Source organism: Stenella coeruleoalba (assembly GCF_951394435.1).
Source record: "Stenella coeruleoalba genome assembly, chromosome: 17".
Classification (NCBI taxonomy): domain Eukaryota; kingdom Metazoa; phylum Chordata; class Mammalia; order Artiodactyla; family Delphinidae; genus Stenella; species Stenella coeruleoalba.
This window is the reverse complement of record NC_137163.1, coordinates 7,764,885-7,789,334: the sequence shown is the minus strand read 5'-3', so window position 1 is coordinate 7,789,334 and position 24,450 is coordinate 7,764,885. Positions and strand designations below refer to the sequence as shown.

The 24,450-nt window shown below is 48.9% G+C and overlaps 1 protein-coding gene across 1 annotated transcript in view; it reads right to left on the bottom strand.

Annotated features, from left to right (window-relative positions):
• SLA (Src like adaptor) overlaps nucleotides 1-24,030 on the bottom strand; it is a 32,773-nt gene extending 8,743 nt beyond the window's left edge. Inside the window, exons 1-4 of the mRNA XM_079902423.1 lie at nucleotides 23,909-24,030; nucleotides 12,699-12,839; nucleotides 3,526-3,625; nucleotides 2,611-2,697 (exon numbers count right to left, since the gene is read on the bottom strand). Of these exons, the coding sequence (XP_079758549.1) occupies nucleotides 2,611-2,697; nucleotides 3,526-3,625; nucleotides 12,699-12,759 (248 nt within the window). The 5' untranslated portion in view covers nucleotides 12,760-12,839; nucleotides 23,909-24,030. The remainder of the gene's footprint in view (nucleotides 1-2,610; nucleotides 2,698-3,525; nucleotides 3,626-12,698; nucleotides 12,840-23,908) is intronic.
• Nucleotides 24,031-24,450: the final 420 nt, after the last annotated feature.

The following is a 24,450-nucleotide window of genomic DNA, read 5'->3' as shown; positions in this document are numbered from 1 at the left end:
CTAAAATGTGATAAGGGACCTATTTGGTAGTTTATTTAATGTCTATGTCCCTGATACTCTGACTACCCGGCTCCTCCACCCATGGGGTCAGGGACTGTGTCTGTCGTTTGAGGTTTTGCCTTTGTGTCCAGGTTATCAAGCTTGGTATATATCTGTGAGTGAATGAATGAATGAACATGAGAAAGGAAGGGAGGGAGGGAGGAAGGAAGGAAGGAAGGAAGGGGGGGAAGGAGAGAGGGAGGAAAGAAAAAAGAAAAAAATGGTGGTGCCTAATTTCACCACGTGATGCCCCACCTTGCATTCATTCTATTTCCTCCTTGTCTTCTCTTTTCAACATATTTTAAACTCAGTTGTCATTGCATGATGCATTTCCATACGTTTCTTGCTTTTTTTTCACTGAACAATTAAAAAAAGCAGTTGTAATACTGTAGTCCAGCTTTTCAGTGTAATGTTCACCTTCCAGAGGAGAGTGGGCACTTTGAATACGCTTTAGAAAGCAGCTCGGGACACAAAGGAATCTGTGTTCTAAAGGGAAGGGCCCTTCTCATTTTTCAGACCAGGCTGGGCCAGATCTCAGCGTGGAAGGAAATGCTGTTAGCAGCTGGCTGGTGTGTACTCGGAAGCAATTGTACATCCTTTTTTAACTGACTCTGTTTCAATGAACGTGCCCTGGCTTTCAATCACACGTCTGGATGAGTGCATGCTGTGACCAATATTAACACTCTGCTGTTTCTCACTCTTTAACATTCCCTGTGGCATGAAAGCGGGCCATTGACGGGGCTGGCTGAGGGCTCCTGAAGCACCGTGTGTGAGAAGACATGCAGGCATAACATCCCATACCGTTTATTTATGTACTGGTCTCCAACAAAGATTTTGTTACTAAGATCATGATGACACCATATTCGGCCAAATACTTCAACTATTCCCTTAGGTCTCCATAGTATATGGCATATTAATTATTGCAGCATACATGACATTCATCCTTTCAAGTCCTTACATGAAATTCCACTTATAAATATGAAGACAATAAAACAATGACAGTAACAACAGCCATGCATGAATACTAATTATCGGCCACATACCATATTAAGCACTTGAAATCTAAGCCTCATATTAACCCCCTACGACAGGTAGTATTATCTCTCTTTCACCGATGAGGATACTGCAGGTCAGAGCGATTAAGTAATTTATCCAAGTTACCCACGTTGCAACTTATAGAGCTAGAATTGAGATGCATTTTTCGAATTCCATAACCGCTATGCTGCAACGCCTCTCTTCCTGTTATATATTTTAAGAACATTTATTGCATCTGCTAGATTGGAAGTGCTATAGTGTCAGGATTACATCTTATTCATCTGGGTTCCTTACTCCCTGCTCCTGCCAGCATTCAGCGCCACATCTTCAACATGAAGGTATCCATGCACGATTGCTAAGTGAATGGATGGATCAATGACACACAGCTGATGAGAAGAGTTCCATGACTCACTTCTCTTTCAGAACATAACTCTCATAGTAGCTACTGCCCCATCTCCGCTCAGCTTCGTCATCCTAAGCACAGAGACAATTTTGGGTATTCATCATCAAAATCAGTAACACTGCAATGAATTGCGCTGAATTCTATGCTTCAAATATTCAGGCAGTTTGCTCTGCTTCCCCAGGTGAGCAGGTGGCATGCAGAGTCTTTCTCTGACTGTAAGGAAGTTATTTCTGGATCCCTCAAATGGAAAGTGGAGTTCCCTTCTCCCTTCCTATATGCCAAGGTCTGGCCTTGGTAGCTCGACAGATGAGGAGACTGTGGCTCAAGGAGGTTAAGGAAGTTTTGCGAGGCCCCACCAAGGAAGCAGGGCTGAGACACACCTGTCCTGGCCTGGATGTGCTGGCCACCAGGGCCACCCGTCATGTCACAACTGCAGAGGAAAACAACGTCCTTGCTTTCTCATCTGCTGTGCCCAATTATTTAAAGGGTCTCCTTTTCTGCTTGACTTCTCCATTTGTCAGGTTGGGTACGTAAGCATTTTTGTCAGAGCCTGTTCTCTGTGTTCTGGATATGATTTGGTAAGAATGTAGCTACTACGTATTGAGTGCTGATGGTAAAGCCAGGCATGGTTTCAAGAGATCTCCATGTATTATCCTATCTCATTTTCCTAACAACCCTAGACTTTGGTCCCATTACTGTATATTATTATTCCTATCATTCTATACTATGATCTCTATTTGACGCGTGAGGAAAGGAAACTGATTCTTAGAATGTTGAACAACTTGCCCACTGTCACACAGCCAGTAAGTGACAGAGGCAGGGTTTGAACTTAGACTGACTTTTGGCTGCTGCATCCTGTGGTCACAGTTCCTGAATCCTTATTGCTACAGGAACACCGCATTAGAGCTGCAAGGTCCATCATTTGTCTTACTATTGAGGAAATCGAGTCTCAGAGAGGGCAAGGTTAGCCCAAGGTCGCACCATTCCTTAGGGACTGAGCTGAGAGTAGAAGTGACCCTCTCGAACCAATACTTTCCTTTCCACTGTCCCAGGCTGGGATCTCTCTATGCAGATGTCTGAGTCACTTGCATAAAGATTATGCTTTATTGATGCTATTTTGGAAATGTACTCACCCATGGTAAACTCTGGCCACACATATTCCAGGAATGTAGCTCTCTCGACCAGTGCTAAGGGAAATGGCTTTCCACCAGCCCCCTTCACTAGAAGGACAAGAACAAATAAAAAAGAGTGAATAAGGGAGTGTCAAAGTGAATGAACGAATGAAGAGAGTAATCAGATTTAACCTAGGATACATTGGGATGTTCCTTTTTTAAGGTCTGTCAATGGCCATGTTAACTGGAATTTCTCCCTATGAAAATTTAGTTTTTAAGTGTATCTCCCCCATTCTGAGCTAACAGGAAATCTTCCCACAAGTTGGCAATAGCCACCTTTCAGGGATGAGCAGATGATGTTTCCAGCTGATCTTCCACAGTTGGAGGCTTTTTAAAAATAAATGTTTGCTATGCTGAAATAGACCCTGAGATTTAACCAAGATAGTTTCACATGTCTACATCAATGAGGATCTAAATAAAAGGTGCTCAGAGCCCCTATTTCTTTTATAGCCTATTTCAAATCATGGAGAGACAACAGGCTAGAAGGCAATACCTTTCTGTTTATCATCAGAAGTTTTTTTCAGACCTCTGTGTCCTCTTTCTGAGTCTGCACTAATATATAATATCAACCCTGTCTGTGTCTGGGAGATGAGGCCAACATAAGAAGAAGTCGTTGGATCATAAAGCGCCTCAAAAGCCAAGTTAAGGAATTAAATTTTATCCATCAGGCAATGGGGAGCCATGGAAGGCTCTAGAGTACTGGCAGCACTAAGGAGGATTAAGCATTAAGGCCTGTTGTATGGGCCAAATTTCTCACCTCACAACAGGACCAGGGCCCATGTGGAAATGGACAGCTATAGCTAAAATCTAATGATTCCCACCAAAATCGAGTTCTTCTTTTGGGGGCTTTGTAGAAGTTTTGGAAAGCTCACTCACTCAGAAATCACACGCAGTTTCTCCCCACGGCGGAATATCGGGGGGCTGATGTCAGGAGACGGGTAGTCACTCAGCACAGCCAGGAAGTCGCTGTCCAGTCCTGGGGAAACAAAGGCAAAGGGGATGTAGAGGCAGAGGTAAGATCTTCCTGGGGACTTTTCAGCTAAAGACACTTGATTGTTTTGAAACAGCAATTTTCAGCTGATCCTCCTCTCTTCAGGGATGGTGAGACAGGATGCTTGAAGGAACCCAGAGGGTCAGGTGACCTACTCTCATGATCAAGCCTGCCCTGGCCCTGACGTTCTCATCTGAGAAATGGGAATCCAGAGGTCCTTGAGCTGAGGTCATAAGATCTGACTCCATGGTCCGCCCCTGTGTCTACTGATCCATATAATCTTGGGCAAGTCCTAGAATGCCTCCTAGCCTTGATTTTCCCATCTTTAAAATGGGGCTAATAATACCTCTTTCCAGGATTTTTTTTATGAGATAAGATGAAAGTATGTAGCAGCAGCCATGAATAATGAGATGCTGTGAAAACATCCCATCTTATTACCATCACCTCAGGTACCCTCCTTGGGGCTTGTGGGCCCCATGTCTGCAACGTATCAGGGTTGGGGTGTCGGGCTTAGGCTCTGTGAGTTCTGAGGACCCACCAGGGTCAGGAGATATTAACTCTGAAGCTCAACAAAGCCCTTCTTCCTTGTAGAATGGAAGGTACCGTGTCGGGAATCTACTTAATAGGGACTTTTGCTGGGGAGGGAAGGTGAAAGAAATATTAAGTACTCATCATACACATGTTGAAAGTAATTCTGGTGAAATTTTGAAAAGGAAAGCATGCTCTTTCGTTCATTCTGGTTCAGGTGACTACAGCTTACTGTAGACCACAGATAAAGAGATAGCATGAGAGGTCACGTTCTGACACTAAACAAAGCCTTGTTTCACAGCCTTAGTGATTTGCCGTAATTCGGATCCCTTAGCTGCAGGGGAATATCGGGCTATGTCTCTGGGGAAATAGCATATCCTACAAATTGGCAAATTCAATCACTGTTTGCTGGGATGTTGCGTTGATCAGTCTGTCTGCTGGCTGGGCATCTGAACTCAAAATTCTGGGTAACATACCATTTATTCATTCATTTGCCAGTTATTTATTGAGCACCTACTGTAGGCCAAGCATGGCGAACAAAGCAAGCCAAGTCTCCCTGCTGTCACGGAGCTCACATTCTAGAGAATACGCCACTAATGGGGGGAGGGGTCATTCCCCGCCCCCTTCACCCCAGCCAGCACTTGGGCACCTCAGGCTTGGTGGCCACTTTCTAGGATCCAGACACCCTCATGCGGGACCTCTAGCCCCTGCCCCTTAGAGCCCACATGTCCTGTAGTCTCCAACTCACATGTCCCCTATCAGACTAAGTCGAAAGAGAGCTTAAGTATGAGGATGAATAAGAATAAATGAGAAACGAGTGATCACCATGGAAGAGCGCACTCAGACAGATTGTTCACTTGGGGAAGCTGAGTCACAGGCAGTGAGATGGAAATCAAGTGATTCACGGTGGCCACAGTCAGTGAAAGCAGGGAGGGCTCATGAGAAGGAATGGAGTCGCCGGGGAAGGGCTGACAGTAAGGCCTCTGACCTTCCCTGAGCCTGTGCGGAGGCCTCCCCACACTCTGCTTTGCTATAAAAAGAGTTCTTCCCTTGTGTAGCTCTGGCCCAGTCCAATAATTAGAGGTGGCACTGCAGTTGGGCTTGAAGCCCGGAGTCCTGAGTTTTAATAAGGGATGGGTCCAGACTTGGTGGGACACGAAGCCTATACACATTTGGAGGTCCTCTTTAAGAAAAAGAGCACGAAATTGCAGATACGGTGTTAGGTAGGGGCCCTAGGAAGGTGCTGGGCAGTGAGTGGGTTTGACCAGCTGCCCGGTAAATCGGCCCCGGTTCTGAGGCTGATTTGCCACTCTGAGAGTGGACCCATTTTCCCCTCTGAGGTGTGGGTTAGTCTGGGAAATGAGGGGTTGGAAAATGCTTTCATGATGGAAATCTGTCCTTCCTGGACTAATTGCTCCCAAATATGAAAGGACCAGTTAGTAACATGGTCTCCACTGCCTCTGAAGCTGTGAGATAGGCCATTGTATGCTTTTCTCAGCCAGCCAGGTTCCCTCATCCTCAGAGCCTGTGAACAGTCTGTTCCCTCTGCCTGAACTACACTCTGCTGTCCCCTTTCTCATCCTTCCCACCTCTTATCAACTCAGAAGTCACCTCCCAGAGGGGAGGCTGGTCTGATGCTCGGGAGAGGCCCAGCCCTCCTCTTGTACCCCCTCTTGGGCCCTGGGCTTTTCCTTAGAGGCAATTAGCCAGGGTTGTGTGTGTGTTTGCATTTGTGTGGCTATCAGGGAATGGCTGTGAACCTCAGGAGGAGCTGTCTTGTGGCCCCTAGCCCAGCACCGGTCCTGTCCCACCCAGAATGCCCAAGGCAGGTTTACCAAATGAAGAGGTCCCCATGCTACTAGGACCTTGGAAAGTGCTACTGGGCTAAGGTTTTAAAGGGTCCAGGAGAAGGGAACCTGATCTGCAGCAGGCAGCATGGGGTGGGGAGGTCATCACAGAACCAGCCCCTTTTGAAAAACAAGTGTGGAAATGAGAGGCACAGCATTTATCTGTGCCGATAATGGAAACTTGAAACACGTTGTGTGTCTACAAGAGGGGCTGGGCCTTTGATCTCTGATTCAAGAGTAAGGCTGTGAAACAGAACAACCGTCTTTTCATAATGCTAAAAACAGAAACAAAAACAAAATCCCATTATAAAAAAATTGTTTCAATCGGGGAAAACAGGCTTAAGGGGATGGAGAGTTTCAATTTTACAATAACAGAGTTGAGTTTCCTGTGGAATTTTCATAATAATGATTTTTTTTATAGCTATGACACAAACATTGCTGAGAAAATCTTGCAATGGAGCTTCCGCTTCAAGGTTATGGCCTTTGCGTGGTCATTTGCCAGGGATTTCAGGTCCATCCCTATCACCTTTTTCCCCAGCATTGGAAAAACAGAAGGCAAAGTCAGTGGAAGATAGAAAGTTCAGTTTGTACTTTTGTGGGAAGGGCGGCCATTCTAAGTAAGGTCGGGGGCCAGGATCCCAGCTAAGTCTTCCCTGAGCTTAGGTCCCTACGGTGAAATAAACGCAAGATAGGAAATTTAAGTTCGCTCATAAAGTTCAAACACATTATTATGGACTTCTGGAGCCCCTGGCTTTGTGGAGAGCAGAGCTTTTGAATTAAGTCAGATAAATGAGTGATACAGGGAAGCGGAGCTCACAGGAAGCAGATGGGATTATGGCAGACTCAAGATAAGGAAACAGATTAAGTGAAGAATAGTGTGCAGGGCAGACAAAAGAGAATCCAGGGAGAATTTTCGGGAGAGAGAACCGGCTTTGAAATAAATCAGGCCTGGCTTGAATTCCACCTCCTCAACTTAATTGTTCTGCGAGTTGGAGAAAGATTTATTTTTAACCAATCTGAGCTTGATTTCTTCATGTATAAAACTGGGAAATATCAAAATGGGCTTCATCTGATTGGGTTAGGATTCATGAGGAAGTGTCTGTATAGAGCCTGCCTCAATCAGTGGCAGCTGGTATCATGTTTATGGCACGGGGTAGGGTTATCATGCCGTAATCCAGGCCAGTCTCAGCCAGTAGTGTTCTAAATTCTGAAAAGCCTCTAGTCCCATAAATTTGAAAATATTCTTATCTTCTAAAAACAAACTCCGTTTGCTGAGAACAGAAGATGAAATTCAAGAGACCAAATATTGGTGACAGCTCAACTCAGAAGTGAATCAGATTGAACACTGCACAAAAGTGTAAAATAGGAAATGAATCCAAACAAGGAAGGAGACTGAGGCAGAACTTACTAGCCACAAATATTACGTGGTCAAAAGAGGACAGGCCCTTTTTCTGCATTATTATTCCTTAGAGTAGTATTATCATTTCTTTTAAAATGCTGAAAACCTTTTAGTAGATCCCATTTATAACCATCTTGCAAAAGCAGCCATTCTTTACTTCCTTTGCTCCAATACGATGCTGTGGAACATATATTCTTATTTAAAGGGTGAAGGAACCAAGGCTTGGGGGCATGTTAGGAAAACGTCTGGGGGAGAGCATGAGGGTTTCCAAGCTCACAGTCGGGTGCCTAAGCCACTCAGGCCTTTTTGAGACGCAGTTACCAGGCTCTTCCCAGTTGATCTTGACCCCTGACAGGCTGAGACAAAGGCTGATGTGAGGGAGCCTTCAGAGCTGGCACAAGGAGCTCAGTGCCGCCGGCAGGAGAGGAGTAACCAACCCAGTGAGTTCAGCTTCTGCTTTTGCATTTCCTTGAGTCATGCTCAAACTCACGGCCTCGGGAGGGGTGAAAGCAGACCTTACTTTTAGTATCTTTTACTGGAAATACACCCCCCACCCCCCAAACACACACCGAAACAATAAGACAGGGCTAGGCAGACTGGCCTGATAGAAGATCTACTGAGTTCTCTTGGTTACCACGAACCATTTGTACCTGTGGGTCCTGTATTACGGGCTGGAAAGTGAGACCCAGTGGCCCAGAAAGCTCTTGGCTTCTCCATCACTCAGATGGGGCAGAATGGGACTGAGCAGACCTCTCAGACAGTACAGCCAGGTGGAGAGTCTTGCCAAGAACACACAACCAGTAAGTTGAGGGCCTCGTTTTGGAACCAGGTAACCTATCAGCAGAGGACGCAGACTCCGTTCTTGATGACCTGGTCTTCTCCTGGTCACAACTGAGTACCACCTACACTACCACTTACTTAATAGCATTTCTCTTCATGTTAAATTCAGTTTCAAAAAACCTTTAGTCCCCTCCTAAGCAATGTGAAATCAGGGGTTTGATGGACTAATCATAATTTGTATGGTATCCGTTAAGTATACGAACGTTGTACATTCAATATAAACGTTGAATTATCATGTTGCACCTAAAGCCATAGTATGTACCAGCAGTGGGGTGAGTGAGACCGGATGGGAAACCTGCATCTAGTCAAAGATCTGACGCGGTTCCCGTCTGTGTCCCTCACAAGGGCGCTTGAGTGTCTGTGTCATTAAATCTGGTGACCACGCTCTCTCTCACTCCAGAAAACACATGTGCTTCTTGCAAGTCTGTCCCCTCCAGGCACGTGATGCGTGGGTGAAGAGCGGGGACTAGATTCAGGCCACTGGCTTCAAATCCCAGCCGTATGGCCTCGGGCAAGTAACTAACCCTGTTCGTCCCTCAGTTTCCTCAACTGCCAAGTTGAAACGATAATCGGGATCACCCCTGCACTGTGTGAGAATCCAGGGTGTCTAAAGCACGTGGCCTGCGCAGGCACATCCGAGCACCAAGTAACTCGAATTACCCCCATGTTACCAATGAGGACAGAGAGACACTAGGGAGACAGCTGGCTTCTCTCTCTCTTTCTCTCTCTCCTTGTGTGCTGGTGTAGGGGTAGCTCTGTGGTCTGCAAGTTTTAGGGGACTTAAGATGCACCGGGGGCTTGTACGAAATCAGGTGTGCGGCTCCCTCCCGCCACCCCAGGATTCCCACAAGCAGGTCCAGGGTGGGGCTCAGGAATCTGCAGTTTTGATGATTACCCAGGGGATCGAGGCAGGTGGTCTGAGCACCACTCTCTGAGAAGTATTCTGCTGTCTCTGAGGTTCCCTGCCCCCTCTTCCTCCCCCAGAGCCCCACCCGCCCCTCTTTCCACCCACCCTGGCAGCACCCTTGATGCTATGTAAATGCACAGTTTAGCATTATTTCCATCCTTGCACAGAAGGGGGTCTGGGTTTGTGTCACCACCTCTGCCAGTGAGATCTCACTTTTGGCCAGGGCAATAAGAAGATAAGGAACGGGGAGGGGAAAAGATCACAGCAATGTGACTGAATGCTCTTTTTAAGGTGGAAATATGCTATTTCCCTACTCCTTGGGAGTTCCCTGGCTCTCATTCAACTTTGTACCGCCTATGTCGGGCCCAAAACAGGAGTCTGAAACATGTGTAGAATTTGCAGAGAAAATGAGCTGTTTGGGATGATTTGGAAACAAGTCACGGAATCCCCAATTCTATCACTTTAAAACTTTTTGGGGGGGAAGGCCATTTAGACACAGCCTAGTACAATCAGATAGCCTTAAATGGAGTTAAATTAAAAAAAAGTTCTTCTACCCACACGTATCAGGTAGCTGCTTTGTGCTGCCATTACTGCTGGGGGGGTCGCTCTGATCTCCACGTGAGAGCCTCCCTCGTGGGAGGCTGTGTGACTTACCTGTGGTCAGGTAGCTCCCAGGGGACAATACGAGAAGCCCAACAAGGCCATTTGACTTCCAGACCTGCCCTATTTCCATCAAGCCCTGCTACCTCTCTGGGTTTGTGATATTCATCTCTGGGAACCAGACTAATCAGGAATGTTCTTGAAAGCTTAGTTTAGGAGAAAACCGATGGGCAAACCCGTATTCCAAAGCATTCACAATCCTGCTCAGGACACTTGTTGGTCTAGAAGTCCACAGGTTGGCCTCCTGCTGACCCCTGTGCGGGGCCTAGGGCCTCAGGCCCACCACTCAGGCTGATGTCAGAGGAAGCACTAATTGTTTGTTGGCCCAAAGCAATGCACTCCCGCATGACCTCCTAGGTATTTGAGACCAGTCAAATGAGTAAGCAGGAGTGTTACCTGAGAGGTGCTTGTTCCATGAAAACCCACATTCTCTACATCATTTGAATCAAGACTAATTAATGTAGCATCAACTGTACCACCTGTCCCTTATTCAACTAGGTGTCAGAGAAAAGAGGAAATCAAGTCAGGACCGATCGCAAAGGAAACTTCTCAGGGGCGGGGGCTGGAAAAGCCGCCCCCCGCCAGCGCTTGATGTGGTTGTGCCTGGGTCACACACTGGGTGCGACCTGGGGAATTCTCCGAACCAGGGGGCGGAGGGGCGGGGAGACCCCTCTCCCTCCTCTCTAGAGGTGACCTCCCACCCACGCAGTGGAAAAAGAGAAACTTATTTGATGATGATTTGCATTGAGAAAATAAAGGCAAATGGGCAAGTCCTTGGAGGCCCGTGTTTTCATGGGGTTTGCTCAAGCATGCCGCCCTTGCCAGCCCCGCCAGCCCCGTGGGAGGGGCGACCACACACGATGGGCTCGTGGGCGGTGCCTCCCCTGCCCTGGAGCCGGCGCCCTGGCCTGGCAGTGTCGGTCCTCCAGAAGTGGCCATGACCAGAGGAGGAGACTGAGACTTGAGCTGGGTTGGAGGAGGTGAGGGAAGGGGCCCAGGTCCCCCCCCACGGCAGCAGGAGGACTGCACACAGCTCTGAGCTTTGCATCGGAGGGAAAAGCTTCCCCCGCTCGCTCGGGGGGCCCACGGCGCAGCTCCAGCTAATCACGTGGTCCCACCTCCGGGAACATTCTTCCTGTCTTCCCCCACTTCTGTCTGGGAGGGGTATCGAGGAGCTGGAAAGGAGGGTTGCTAGAATCGCCCCGCATTTTACTGGAGCCGGGGACAGAGCAGGAAGGTCTGTGCATGGTCACTTGGGGACATCTGAGGAGTCATGAGACTGTGCATAAGTTGGGGGTCTCCACTTTGGAAAAAGTGAGAAGGCGGCTCCTTTTTGAAGGGCCCCGGAAGTCACGGAGTGAGTGGCAGGTAGCGTCATGGCACCTGGCTCCTTCCCCGCTCCGCTCATGGGGAGCTGTGCTCGGCACGCACCATGCTGGGCGTCTGTGCCTGTGAACGTGACCTAGTTCAGTGCTGCAGGGGATATGGTGGAACCAGGTGGGGTCACCCCCATTAGGAGGGAGGGACCAGGCCCCAAGTACTGTGATGTAAGGCGGGAGGCCCAAGTGTCCCAAATCCCCCATGACTCATCCTGGGGACACTGATGGGTCACCCATCCTCCTGACCATCCCCTTCCTAACTCCTCAAGGACCCACAGGTGCACCCACACTGTCCTGCTAGGAAATAAAGGAGAAGGTGTTGGTGGCCACCAGCACCCCTGAACCTGGAGCTCGATGGCTTTGCTCTCAGCCTTACATGAGCTACAAGGAAATTTTAATAATTAAATTCCTATTTTTTAATTTGTATTGTTTGAGTTTCAAATTTATAATCTCTAATATCATAAATGCTTGCATTATGTTACATGCCTAGATCATCATTGCGGATGTCCCCTCCCAGCTCTCGGGCCATCCCTGAACGAGACTCTGTAGCTTCGGGGGAATGGCTCAGCCTGGCATCTCTGGGAAAAGCTGATTCTTGTCATCCTCAATTAACCCATCACATTGTGCCTTCCCCCTAGAACGCCTGTCCCCTGTGATCCTACCAATGGACACAAGGATTCCTTTACTTTCAGGAAGATTTCCTAGGGCTAGTGGCTGGCTTCGTAAAGTTACACTGAAAACACTCCAACAGAGCTTTGATAACATTATACACCCATGATAATATCATATACCCATGATAGTATCATATACTCATGATAGTATCATACACCCATCATAATATTACATCACAGCTGGCAGGCTATGGTACGAAAGAGCCTAGGTTTCAGAACCAGACCCACCTGGGTTGGAAATCTGACTCTACCAATAGCTAATATACAAATTACATTTGCTTTGTGGGCCTCAGTTTCACCACCTATAAAATAAAAGGATCAGGGCTTCCCTGGTAGCACAGTGGTTAAGAATCTGCCTGCCAACCCCGGGGAACACAGGTTCGATCCCTTGTCCAGGAGGATCCCACATGCCGCGGAGCAGCTGGGCCTGTGCGCCACGGCTGCCGAGCCTGTGCTCTGGAGCCTGTGAGCCACAGCTGCTGAGGCCCGTGTGCCTGGGGCCCATGCTCCGCAACAGGAGAGGCCACCACAATGAGAAGCCCACGCACAGCAACGAGGACCCAATGCAGCCAAAAATAAATAAATAAATTTATTTAAAAAAATAAAAGGATCGAACCAGCTGCTTCAAAGGTCCATCGCAAAGTGCCAGTGATTCGGCATCCTTCCAGGACACCATTGTGGATCTTTTTTTAACATTTAACTACAAACATGTTAACGCAAGCAAAGCGAGAGAGACAAGTATAAGGAAGCCCAACGTACCCACTGCCCTGTTTTAACAGCTGTCAGCACCCGCATTGCCCCGTCTTCGCCAAAGAAGCCAGACTTACCCTCTGGGCTAGGCAGAGGCCTCTCGGGAGGCGCCGGGGTAGATCGCATGCTGTTTCCCATTTTTCTCTCTCCCCGGGCTGTCGAAGCCACTCGAAGCCAATGGCTCAGGGGATCCACACGGAGAGTGAGCCACGAGCCCTCTGGGTGGAGAATGACCCAGTTTAGAGTACATCCTGCATCATTCTTTCAGGCAGCTCACTTCTTGAAAGGCGGGTGTTTTTATGTGAAGATGAAATTCGTGAAAGTTGGTTACATTTGTGCAGCTCTACTTCTTTTATCAAGGGAATGACAGAGAAAAACCGCAGAGAGGGAAGTTGCTAGCAAGTGCTGTCGGTGGAGAAAGCTTCCATTCCTCCGCACGGCTGACAGCAAGCAGCTGGCAGTGTTTGTGTGACAGACTGAGTGCCTTTCAGATCCCCCCACCCTGGCTCTCCTGAGCCCTGACCCTCAACTCTCAGGGTCCTGGCATTCGGAGCTCTTAAAACTCAGGAGTTATGTGGCTCCACAACCAAAAGGGGGTGAGAAGAGGGTACTTTCTGTTTCCACTTTCTCTCTTCTGTTGGAGTTTCTCAACATGCTCTAAGCAACGGTGACAAGTGAAAAACCCTGACAATACAGTTTGTTGGCTGCCTGCTTCCCGTGCTGCTACAGCACTCTGACACCTGCTGTTACTTTTGATTATCATAGAATCTCTGCATCCCTAACCCCATTTTGCAGAAAGGAAAACTGAGTCTCAGAGAAGGTAAGGATTTTGCCCAAGGTCACACAGCATGTAACCGGAGAGCTGGGATTTGAATGGCTGATGCTAAGTCTCCGGTTTGTTCCATAATGTTCAAATTCTGGCTCTGCACGTGCAAGCTAGGTGACCTCGGGCAAGTTCTCGACCTTTTCCTGACTGTTTCAGGGAATAATAATAAAACAACATTGGGTTGTGGCTGCAACGTTAATAGATAAAGCCTGTGAAACACTTAGAACACAACCCGGCATAAAATCCTTGTAGGTTATTGCCATTTACTGTGTGTTTTCTGTTAGTCCATAGTGAGAAAAGCTTAAATTCTGGGTCTTTGTATAAGTATTTTGGAAAAGGACTTAAGTGATTCCAGCATAGACGTGTCCTCCCAGGCTGCTTGAGGCACAGAGAAGAAGGCCACATCCTTAGACAGAACTATGCCTGTCTCCTGGGGACAAAGACAGTTGATGGGGCAGAATCCCCCAGCCGGTGTCCAGCCCACTGGGAAACTTGCATTCCACCCCATTGTCTGTCTCCAGTTTAAGAGCAATGCCTCATGAGTTTGAAAGGGTCCCAAAGTCAGCTAGTCCAACCCCCAGCCTGGCCTTACATCCTTCCTTTATGCATTACAGTTTCAGATACTGGAAAGATGGATGCTCTCAGAGCAAGGCCTTTCAGAGGCTGAGGGAGGTCTGCAGCGCTTCCTAACTGGGGGGAGGGGATACCTGGTATATTATGAAACAAGGAAAACCAGAGTGAGTGTTCTTTGAAAGTTAATCTATTTTAACTACTTACATGGACAGTTTATCACTTACAACTCAAGCCAAGAGATTGTAGTATCATTGTGCTGTTCCCAAGATAATGGCAAGACTTGCAAAAACTGTAAACTCATAATGCACTGCAGAACATGTGGCTGGAATGGGCCACATGCTCAAATGAGGAGGCCTGTCTTCTGAGCCTGTTGGTCTTTGTGACTGGACACAATGGGCGTAGTTTAAGGGTGAGGCCCCTCCCGATGCAAGGTCAGGGCCCTTCCTGCAGGTGGGGCATGTTTTAACAGCAGCACCCTGGCTCCAGGGGGCAAGGACGAGTTTTCTTTGTCCCTGGCCGGTCCCTGGTCTGGTGTAGGCACTCCCAGAAATGTGCTCCCCAAAAAGTGCTGGGGAAACCACACCAGTGGAGGGACTGGCAACCTCATTCCCTGCAGTTCAGCGTCTCCTGTGCAGGACCCTGAGCCAGTGCCCGGAGGAAGGCGGCCCACGGGGTCCCACCCGGAGGACAGGGAAGGCCACCGCCTCTGGGGCCCCACCTGAGGTTGGTCCAGGGAAGGAGCGAAGCAAGCAGACTGCCTGGGGGGCCAGCGCCCCACATGAGATGCACAGATGTTCGAGAGGCACCTGCTGCCTCCGTCCTGCTCCCAGTGCCTTTCTAGAGCCCACAGTCTCCCCAGTCCCTCAGCCTCCCTCTCTGTTATCACCAAGGCCTTCAGGCCTCTAGAGAAAGCCCTCAGGACAGGTGGGGGAGAGGCCCTGGCAGCCCTCTCGTGCGGAGATGACTCTGAAATGTGTGCTGGCCTCACCCCTCACTCTCCCGAGGGTCCTCACCGCCCGCCCCGTCACCTGACTCCTAGAACAATGCCACTCTGCTCCCTGCAGCCTGATGCTTGGCCTCCACGATCGGCTAGACCCCAGGACTTGCGCCTTTCACCCCCGACCAGAGCACCAATAGGCAGGTGAGCTCCCACCCCTGCAGGCATCCCAGGCCCCTTCTCTGCAGCTTGTCTTAGCCGTCCACCTACTCCGTCTTCTCCCCGAGCCACTTCCAAGCGACAGCCTCTAGCCATCATGTCCAACACTGGTCTCTACACCAACAACTCCAGAAAAGTCGTGGGGAGAGACTTTGTTATCTATCCAAGTGAATTCTCTCTGTCTAACAACTTTATAATTCTTCTCTGGCATTTGTGTGCTATTTGGAGGAGTTCAGGGAATCCAATATAGAAAAACAAAACAAAACAAAGATTGAAAATTGCATTTTACAGATGGGAAAACTGAGGTCCATCCGAGGAAAGAAACATACCCACGGTCTCGAGATGAGAAAGTGGAGTGGAGGCTGGGAGCCCGGGTTCTCGGTCCTCTCCTTGTTTCTGTCTGGCAGGTGGGCGCAAGCTGTGAGCAGGGGCTGGGCTGGGCTGCAAGCACTGTACCCTGCCCGCGCTTTTCAGAAAAGCTCATCGGTCCAGCTGCCCCTTAGAGGTCTGCTCGCTGGCTTCCTACCGACTCCAAGTAGGAGTGAACTCATCTGAAAGAGGCTTTGATTTGAGAAGAGCGGAAGTGCCTCCAGGGACTGAGAGCTGGGGTCTCCCCAATGAAATGACTGAACAATCTGATTTAATCTGTGACAGTTTTATGCAGTGGCTGGAGGTGGGAGCGAGGGTATGAGAGACAAATGCTTCTAGAAACAATAAGGAGAGAGCCACAGAGAAATGAGTTAATTAACATTGGCTGTGAACAGTCTTGCTTTCCTTCTCCCTTTTCTTTGTGATGTCAGAGGATTGAAACTGGCCTCCGCCTCTTCGTTTTCCCCCAGTCTTTGGACCAACGCTTCTTTTTCTCTGCATGACCTTGGGCCCCAGTTTACTCTTCTTAAAAATGAGATGAGTGGAAAAGGTGATCTCCAAAGAGAGAGCCACTGAATCCCTTTCAATTCTAGCAATCAAGACTCAGTGACCTTTGGAAAATTATTACTAAGAGAAAAGACCCACTGTCACTTTCTTATGAAGTCCCATTAGACAGAACCCAAGCCTTGTCTTTACATCCCTCGGGATCCAGGCCAGGCAGTTCAGGTGTGCTATATGCCCACCTCCTGGTGGGCAATTAGCAGGTGCCACTGCCTTTTATCTTCCCAGCATCCCAGGAGGCAGAGTTTCCCAGCTCACCTTCTCTGTGTAGGGGTCAGCCAGTTAGCTCCCCTGCCCACACACCTGGGGCTGGAGCCCCGGAGACCAGGGATGCAGGGGCCTACCTTCCCCTCCTGGCTTCAGAGCCCACGTCCTTTTCCCAGGGCCATGCTGCCGTCTCCACTGGAAGCCAGGTCCCCGAGGGACTCTGTTCAGCAAATGGCTGGCCACCCTTTGAGCGGACACCTGGCGTGGAGAGGTCACAGGAATGTGGGCTGTGCCGTCTCTAGCTGGTTTCTGTTTGACCAGATCAGGGATCCTTTTGTCACGTGCTCTGCGTTATCGTGTGGACACAGGGGCTCAGACTTCTCAGAGCCTTCCACTCCCAGGGCAGCATCCCAGGACAGCTCTGTGCATCTTATCCACTTGGTGCTTCTAAAAGCCAGGCCTCGCTGTGGGAAAGGAAGTAACCTGAACCCCTTCATCGTATGGCAAGGGGACGACAGCTCGAGGAGCCCCAACCAAGGGAAGGCAGGTCTGGGACAGTTGGGAAACCTTGGCGACAGTTGGAATGTGAACACCTACTTAGGGATGGAACCCTCCCTTTGGCCCTAGGTATTTCTTCCACAGAGTGTGACAGCGGGAAGCCCACCCACGTGACCTGCTTCTAAGGTGTGGGAGCAGATGGCCCGGGTGGGGACCCTCTTCACCCGTCACATCCAACCCCCCACAGCAGCACCACCTTAGGTGCTCAGCCCTTCCTCTGCCAGGCACCTGGCTCAGCATTGTACAGCCTTCGTCCCCTGGGTGGCTCACAGCAGCCCTGCTCTACAGGCGACATAAATTAAGTAACGTGTCCAAGGTTATACGATCAGTAAGAGGACAAATGGGTTTTAAACCAGGTCTGCCTGACCCCAAAACCCCTGCTCTCAACTGACCATGAAATGCTGTCCTGCTTCTCTGCCCTCTGGTCCAGCCCAAGAACTCAATGGAAAGTGATTTTGAAAGGTCATCAAAGCAAACTTCGGGGACCATAAACTTTAGGGTGAAACTTCAGTCCAGGGGGCTCAGAGGTCCCGAGGGGTCTCTTGGATGTCAGGTGGCAATGTTTGGAAGCCCAGGGCTGGGGATCTGGCTGGGAAGGGCGGGCGGGGCAGGAGGGACAGGAGAGAGAAGCCAGTTAGGGCCTGCTCAGGTTCAGCTATCATGGCCACTGTTAGGTCGCCTGGCATGGTCAGAAGGGCAGGAGTGAATCGTGTGGGATGTTTTCCAGCCTTTCAAAGCATTGTTTTAAAGAACTATTAATGCTATGGGGGAAAAAAAGAACCCAAAACAAACAAACAAAACTCGTCATGTTCATACTATCTCAATTTTATAAAACTTTAACATGCATATGCATATATGTAGAAAAATATTAGAGGAAATTATTGCCGAGATGTTTCCAAGGGCTCTCTCTGAGTAGTGATTTTATAGGTGAATTTCTCGATTTCGTATTTACTCCTTTCTAAAATGCCCCGATTTTTCTCCCATGTGCCTGAATTGCTTTTATAATCAGAAGCAGAACTAGAGAAGAATGAGGGTGCCTTGCAAAGAGGGTTTTCAAAGCAAGCAAGCCTGAGTTCAGATTCCAGCTCCCTGGTCTACTGGCTGTGTGTCCTTTAGCGAGTTATTGCACGTCTCTGATCCTTGATTTCCAAATGCAGACATTTGAGATATTAATACATGCCCTGAGGGGTTATTCTGAGGATTAAATTAAGGTCATATTTAAGCAGAGATAAGTTTGGTAAGATGGGATAGCTACGGATTTACCCACGCTGGATCCCTTGGGGGTACTGGGTGGCCAGCTAGGTCACCAAGCTTGACCTAGCTTGAGCAGTCCTTCCCCTCCTTGGGCCTCGTGCAAGCTTGAGCAGTCCTTCCCCTCCTTGGGCCTCGGCTTCTCAAATATGATGGGGAAAGAGTTGGGCCAGACAATGGCTCACAGCCCTTTTGCCTCAACTACCGTGCCCCCCACCCCCTGCCCCGTGCCCCGTGAGTGGTCCCAGGTATCCGCCCAACTGCCTTGGTACTTGCTCAGGGCTGCCTGTGGTCTGCCCTCCGCACCAGGGGCAATAAGAGCTGGGACAGGGCCTTAGCATCGGTTGGCTCCCCTGCCAAGGATCTCGCAGGATTTCCGGGGGGCACCCCACCACATCCTGACCTCGCTTGGCAGGTGCACCACCCCTGTGACCCACATCGTTCCCTGCTCTCCTCTCCGGGCGGGTGCAGCCACAGGCGTGTCCTCCCTGCCCCCCAGGCCCACCTTCTCCTCCTGACGCTCCATGGAGAAGGAGGCTGCGATACGGTCTGCTGGTTGAAACCTGTTTTAACAAAATTGCCCCAGAAGCTCCACATGAAAAATAGATCAAAGCAAGCTGCCGGTTGGAGGCTGGGGACTCAGCACTCTTGCCCCTTTGTTTCTCCTGATAGGACTCCCTGATCCTAGGATATCATAAAGCACCAACTGAAACAGAGCAGTTCAGTGCCCTCACATTACAAAGAAAAGGCTCAGAGAGGGCAAGCCCTCTGCTCAGTGTCGCTCAGTAAGTTTGGATAAGTGCTATGACCCCCTGTCCAGCACCCTGTCCACCACAGAGAGCCATTGCCCATTTGCCAGCACTGACCCACATGTCCACGAGCCCCTTCCACCCTCGGGTGTCTGGAAGGGGATCTCATATGCCCTCAGGATAAAAGGGAGGCTTGGCTTTACCCTAAGACCAGGGTGGATGCATCCTAGAAAACAGTTTATGGTCATTTTAGGATGTCGTAGGAAGAAGCCAGATTTGGGACCTCTTGGTGCTGGGGCAAATCTCAGTTTCACCTCTTAGGAAGTCACTAAACTTCTTTCCACTGTTTTTTGTTTGTTTTTATTTTAAAAAACGAGCATAACCATATCTGCCTTGCTGGATTTTTCACGAGTAAGGATTAGAGAGTAGGTGTTACAAAACGAGCACATTGCGGGGCAGGGGCGGGGGGCTCTCTGTGGCTCAACTCTCTGCTGACAATAACTGTGCTACAAGCAAGTGCCTTCTCCCCAAACCTACGGGATCCGTGTGAGCACATGTATCCATCCATCTGCCCGCCCGTGCATCCATCTCTCCTTCCCTTCATGGCTTTTAACACGTCATTGAAGCAAAATTTCACATGTCCCCATTTCTTTTTTTTCTAGATCAGCTTTTCATACTCAGAGTCCCCCCGCCACAGCCAATACCCAGGGCTGGTGGGATATGGTACCTCCAGTCTGTGAGCCTGCTGGACACTGAACACATCTGACAAAAAATGGTCCAAATGAGGTTCAGGCCCCAGGCCGGGTCCTGGATACCCTCATAACCTATAAGCTAACAATGAGAATCCTGGGCAATGAGAAAACAGTTGTAAAGACAATTATTTTGATGTTAGATCACACAGATACACAATTGGACAGAATGGGACAACAGTGAATATGAAATAGGCTTTTCCTTTCATTTCAAATCTGGATGCTTGGGAAATGCAGGACTCCTTAGAAAGAGGAGGGCATCTGGACACGTGGGCCCAGGGATCATGAAGTTAGTGATTCCTCTATTACATCGCTTTTCCCAGCAAGACTTAGTTTTGCTTTTGGGTCATACACACGAACCACCAGCAAGGCTCATAAGCTTATGGAGCGAGATGAAAATTCATATCTTGCCTCCTAACGGCATTTGCATGTGCTGAGCCCCGCGTGAATCACTTGTCAAAACACACAGGTGCCCGGGGTGAGGACCCCCGAGCTACTCCTTTTCAGCTCACCATTCCATCCTTATCTCTTCGGCGTCACCTGAAGTAGATTATGATTCTGACACTCACTTCTGTGATTGTTTGATGAATGACTGTAAGTGCCGTGAAGACAGAAGTCTGTTTTCACTCAGAGCTGGAACACGGTAGATGTTCCATAAGGAAATAAAAGGAATAGATGGAAACTGAGGAGACACTGTGCCTGCGAGAGACACGCCACCGTCATTATGCCTCTTGTATGATTGAGGAAACCCAGGCCAGAGAGTGTACATCACTTGTCCGAGTTTATCACCAAGCTGGTAAAAGAGAAGGCAGGGTTTGAACCCAGGCGTCTGGCTCCAGAGCCTGACTCTTAAATACTCTGCTCTGAGGCATAAGGAAATGGACAGACGGTTCCATAAAGCTGAATCGACCCCTTTTTATGACAAGATCACGGCACTTGTGTGCTAGAGGGTCAGGTACATCACAGGTGTTCAGTAGATGGACCAATAGGCATATTGATAAAGTGGTATGTTGGGAAGTGGGTCCTGAACCCTGGGTGCTTAGAAGTTCTGTTCAGAGGATGTATTTTTTAGCTGACTGTCCATGTGACTTGGAAGGTCTGGAGTCTGGAAGAGTAGGGGAGATAGCACATCTGTACTTTGAGAAGGAGCGCGGCCGCCTGCCAGGGTTCACGTGAGAACTAAACTTAAAGACTTCAGTGACAACTGGTTCCCCTCTGCTCTCTGTCCTGGGCTCGGTCCCCTTCGTGGCTCACGCCACTGTTCGTCATTATGTATTTGTTTCTTTAACAACCCCAGGTTATAAACTCCCTGAGAACACGATCCCATGTCTATTATACTGCTCAATGAAAAATCATTACCTAGCAGGTGCCTGGCACATAGTAAGCGCTCACTGAATTCAGTCGAGTGGATAAAATTACCATCCACAAGTACCCAGCACAGTGCAGGCAGGCGGGGCTGTGCTTTCAGGGGCAGCCTGACCCTCTCAAGGTGGCCCTCTGCCCCTGAGCACAGTTGGGAGGACGACTCCCACTTTCTTCTGAAGCTCCTTGAGTCTCCCCACCTTCCCTCCCCCCTCCCCAACCCTGAGCCCCCCAGCCATGGTCCCAGCTGCCTGGATGGTGCCAAGGAGGGAAGTGTGACTTTGCAAAGCTGTTTGACAAAAATAGTGAGCCACTTTGAGGCCACACAGTTTCTGTCTGTAGCTCAAGTTACCGTAATGAAATGAGACCCCTCCCTTCGTGGTTCTCAGATAGGAGGAAGTGGTTCGGACCCAGTGTACTTATTTCCTTTGGAACTCTTGGGGAGGAAGGAGAGGGAGGAAGTCAGTCACACAGTACAGCCTCAACGCATATTCATTAAGAGAAGGAGAGATGGATGCACGGGTGGGCAGATGGATGGATACATGTGCTTACAGGGCCCTCACGTTGGCTGACAAGAACCAAATGCTCTAGCCTCACATGCTGGAAATTTTTAATGAGAATTTTAAGCTCCAGCTTCTTTCAGAGCTGGGGGAAATAAATTCTTGCTGAATGTCAAATGAAAAATTAAAACCCAGCAGCATCTATTAATGCAGGAAGCTGATTGGGGTTTATTGAAATGAATCATTTCTAAGTCTTTAAGAAAGATCCACTCCCCTTGGAAATACATCGCCCGCACTCGAAGCTCAGCGTGGGGAAATTTTTTCTGTAATAGGAAAATGATTTCAGTGCAGTACAAACCTACCCATCCCATGTCTGTTTCACTTATATGAGATGGAGGAACACTTAGAAATAAGCGTTCAGAAAAATCATGAAGGAATGTCCAGGTCATCGGCTGTGCAGTTTGACCCATCATATTTAACACAGTCTGCTACTGTTTACTGCCTAGGGGTATACAAGTAACTTGGGGTACTTTAATTGTCTGGGTTAGGAATAATATTAATAGCTGCTATTTAGTATTTAGCGTCTCCTACATACTGTATATAATTTAAACTTCTTACTAACACACACGGAAGCTGGTCTTCTTTTTACGAGGAAAAAACTAACCCTCAGAGAAGCAAAGTAACTTGCCCAGAGTCACTCAGTTAGTTCACTGGCGGCTGACCCAGAACGTTGGCCCAGGTGTAGCTGATTACAACAATGGGTTTCCCTGGTCTTACTTCCCTGATTCTAGATCCGTTTAAGATGCAGGAGTCTAAATAGCTTTCAATCTGTCTGTTCCATCGTTTGTTTTTTTTTAATTACTACTTTTCTTGAAGTTTATTTAATTTATTTTTTATACAGCAGGTTCTCCTTAGTTATCTATTTTATACACATCAGTGTATCCGTGTCAATCCCAACCTCCCAGTTCATCCCACCACCATCCCCGCCCCGCTTTGCCCCCTTGGTGTCCATACATTTATTCTCTACATCTGTGTCTCTAGTTCTGCCCTGCAATCGTTTTTTAATATTATTACTGTTATATTTGTCAGAGCATGTTAAGCACTCTTGAATAACATTTTTCCAACTGGAGACTATAGATTGCACCAGATTTTGCCAGAACTTTGATTTGGCCTTACCTCCCCAGTTTTAAAAGGACCACAGCCCCAGTTTGCGGCACCTTATAGCAAACTACAGAAAGACGATTTGCAACTATGGGGTGTTATTTCTCCTAAGACAGAAGCACTGCTTTAAAGACACACTTTCGTCCTTCCCACATCTGCTCTCGCTGAGGTAAGGCTCCCGCTTCCCCACCTCAGCCGTTGGAGCCCTCAGAGGCTCTCACCAGCTGTGTGACTTGGATGAATCACCAAGATTCATAACCTCTCTGAGCCTCATTTTCTCATTTGTCAAAAGCAAATAATCATCGTAATCTTACAGGATTGTGCCGAGGAGTGCAGGAGAAGAACCTTTCATGCAACACCCCTCCCCTGCCACTCAGCTTGGCAGACTCTTTCCCTTCACTCTGCGTGCATAACCCCGATTCAGGACAGTCTGAGGCCAAAACCCAGGTCATTTCCCTGACACCAGGCTCTCTGGACATCTAAGAACCTAAAAAGATGTGGAGTGTGCCGCACTCCTGAGGGGATTCTGGTTCTCCCAGATCTCTTCTACTCCTCACATCTTGTTTTCAGGTTTTATGTGCCTGGTGTGTTTGCCCTTCCTTTAATACTGCTCCTGCCCTGTACACAGCCCACCTGCTTGGATCCTTGTTGCTTATTATCATCCGCCCTCGTTGGCATCTTCCCACAGAAGATCCACACTCCCAAACTCCTAGAAGCACTATTGTGATGTCCACCTGCCTGCACGTACCTTTAGACATCATGACTCCACACTGATAGCATTTATTGAGCACCTACTATGTGTCTGAAACTGGCTTGGGCACTTTGCATATGTCAGCTCATTTCATCTGCTCGATACCTGTGTGAGTTGGGTACCATTATTCCTGCCTCACAGAGGAGAGAATGAAGGCCTGGAGAGGTTTAAATGTCTCGCCCAAGGTCACGCTGCTAAAAAGTCTAATAGCGAGCAGGAGAGCCCTCGGTAAGAAGCCTGCTATGTGCTAGGATGTTCTGCGGCTGGAAAAAACCTTCTCTGGCAGGAGCGTGCCCGTCCCAGCTCTCCCAGCCCTTCCTGCCTTGCGGTTCCCCATCACTGAGCAGCCACGACGTGCCAGCCGCCGTGTTAGGTGCTGAGCCTCGCTTGGGACCAGGCTCTGCCTGTCCTCCCAAAGCACATCTGTCTCCAGAAAGTCCACCTGCTACCAGCTGTGTGTCTCTGGGGTCCTGAAGCCTCCCCCGCCCCAGCCCCCCCATGTCCCCCCAGATACCTTCAGCAGCTGGGCATGGTCTCCCCTGGGAGTAGCTGAAGCAGGGCCGCCAGGAGCACCATCACCGCCTCTCCATCAGCTGCTGCTTCTGCGGCAGGGTGAGCCTTGTGCGGTGCTGAGGAACCCATGCTGTCAAGAAGCGCAGTTGCTAAACCAGTTACAACTTCCTCTGCTAGAAACAAGAGAGGCTTGCAGAAGGCAGGTTCCTGTTTTCAGCAACGGCACCGAGCAGACTTCTCTCTGTAAGGACAGGGCAGATAGCAGCATTGTTCATTTTTTTTTGACAAAGCACTTGGGAATATGGGCAGCTTGGCTCTAAATGTCTGGGCCACGCTTGGCTTTCAGACACTGGAACTTTTTGTCTCTAATTAAAAGGCAGAGGAGGCCAAGAGGCTGCTCTCACAGTCCCCAAAGCTCCCTGGGTCCAGGGAGGCTGTAGTTCAGAGCTGCAGCTTCTCTTTTCTCAGTTTATTGATGTCACTGCCCAGTGGACCCTGGAGCAGAGCTTCTGGCCCTGGCTCCGCTGTAGATGAGTTTTTAAT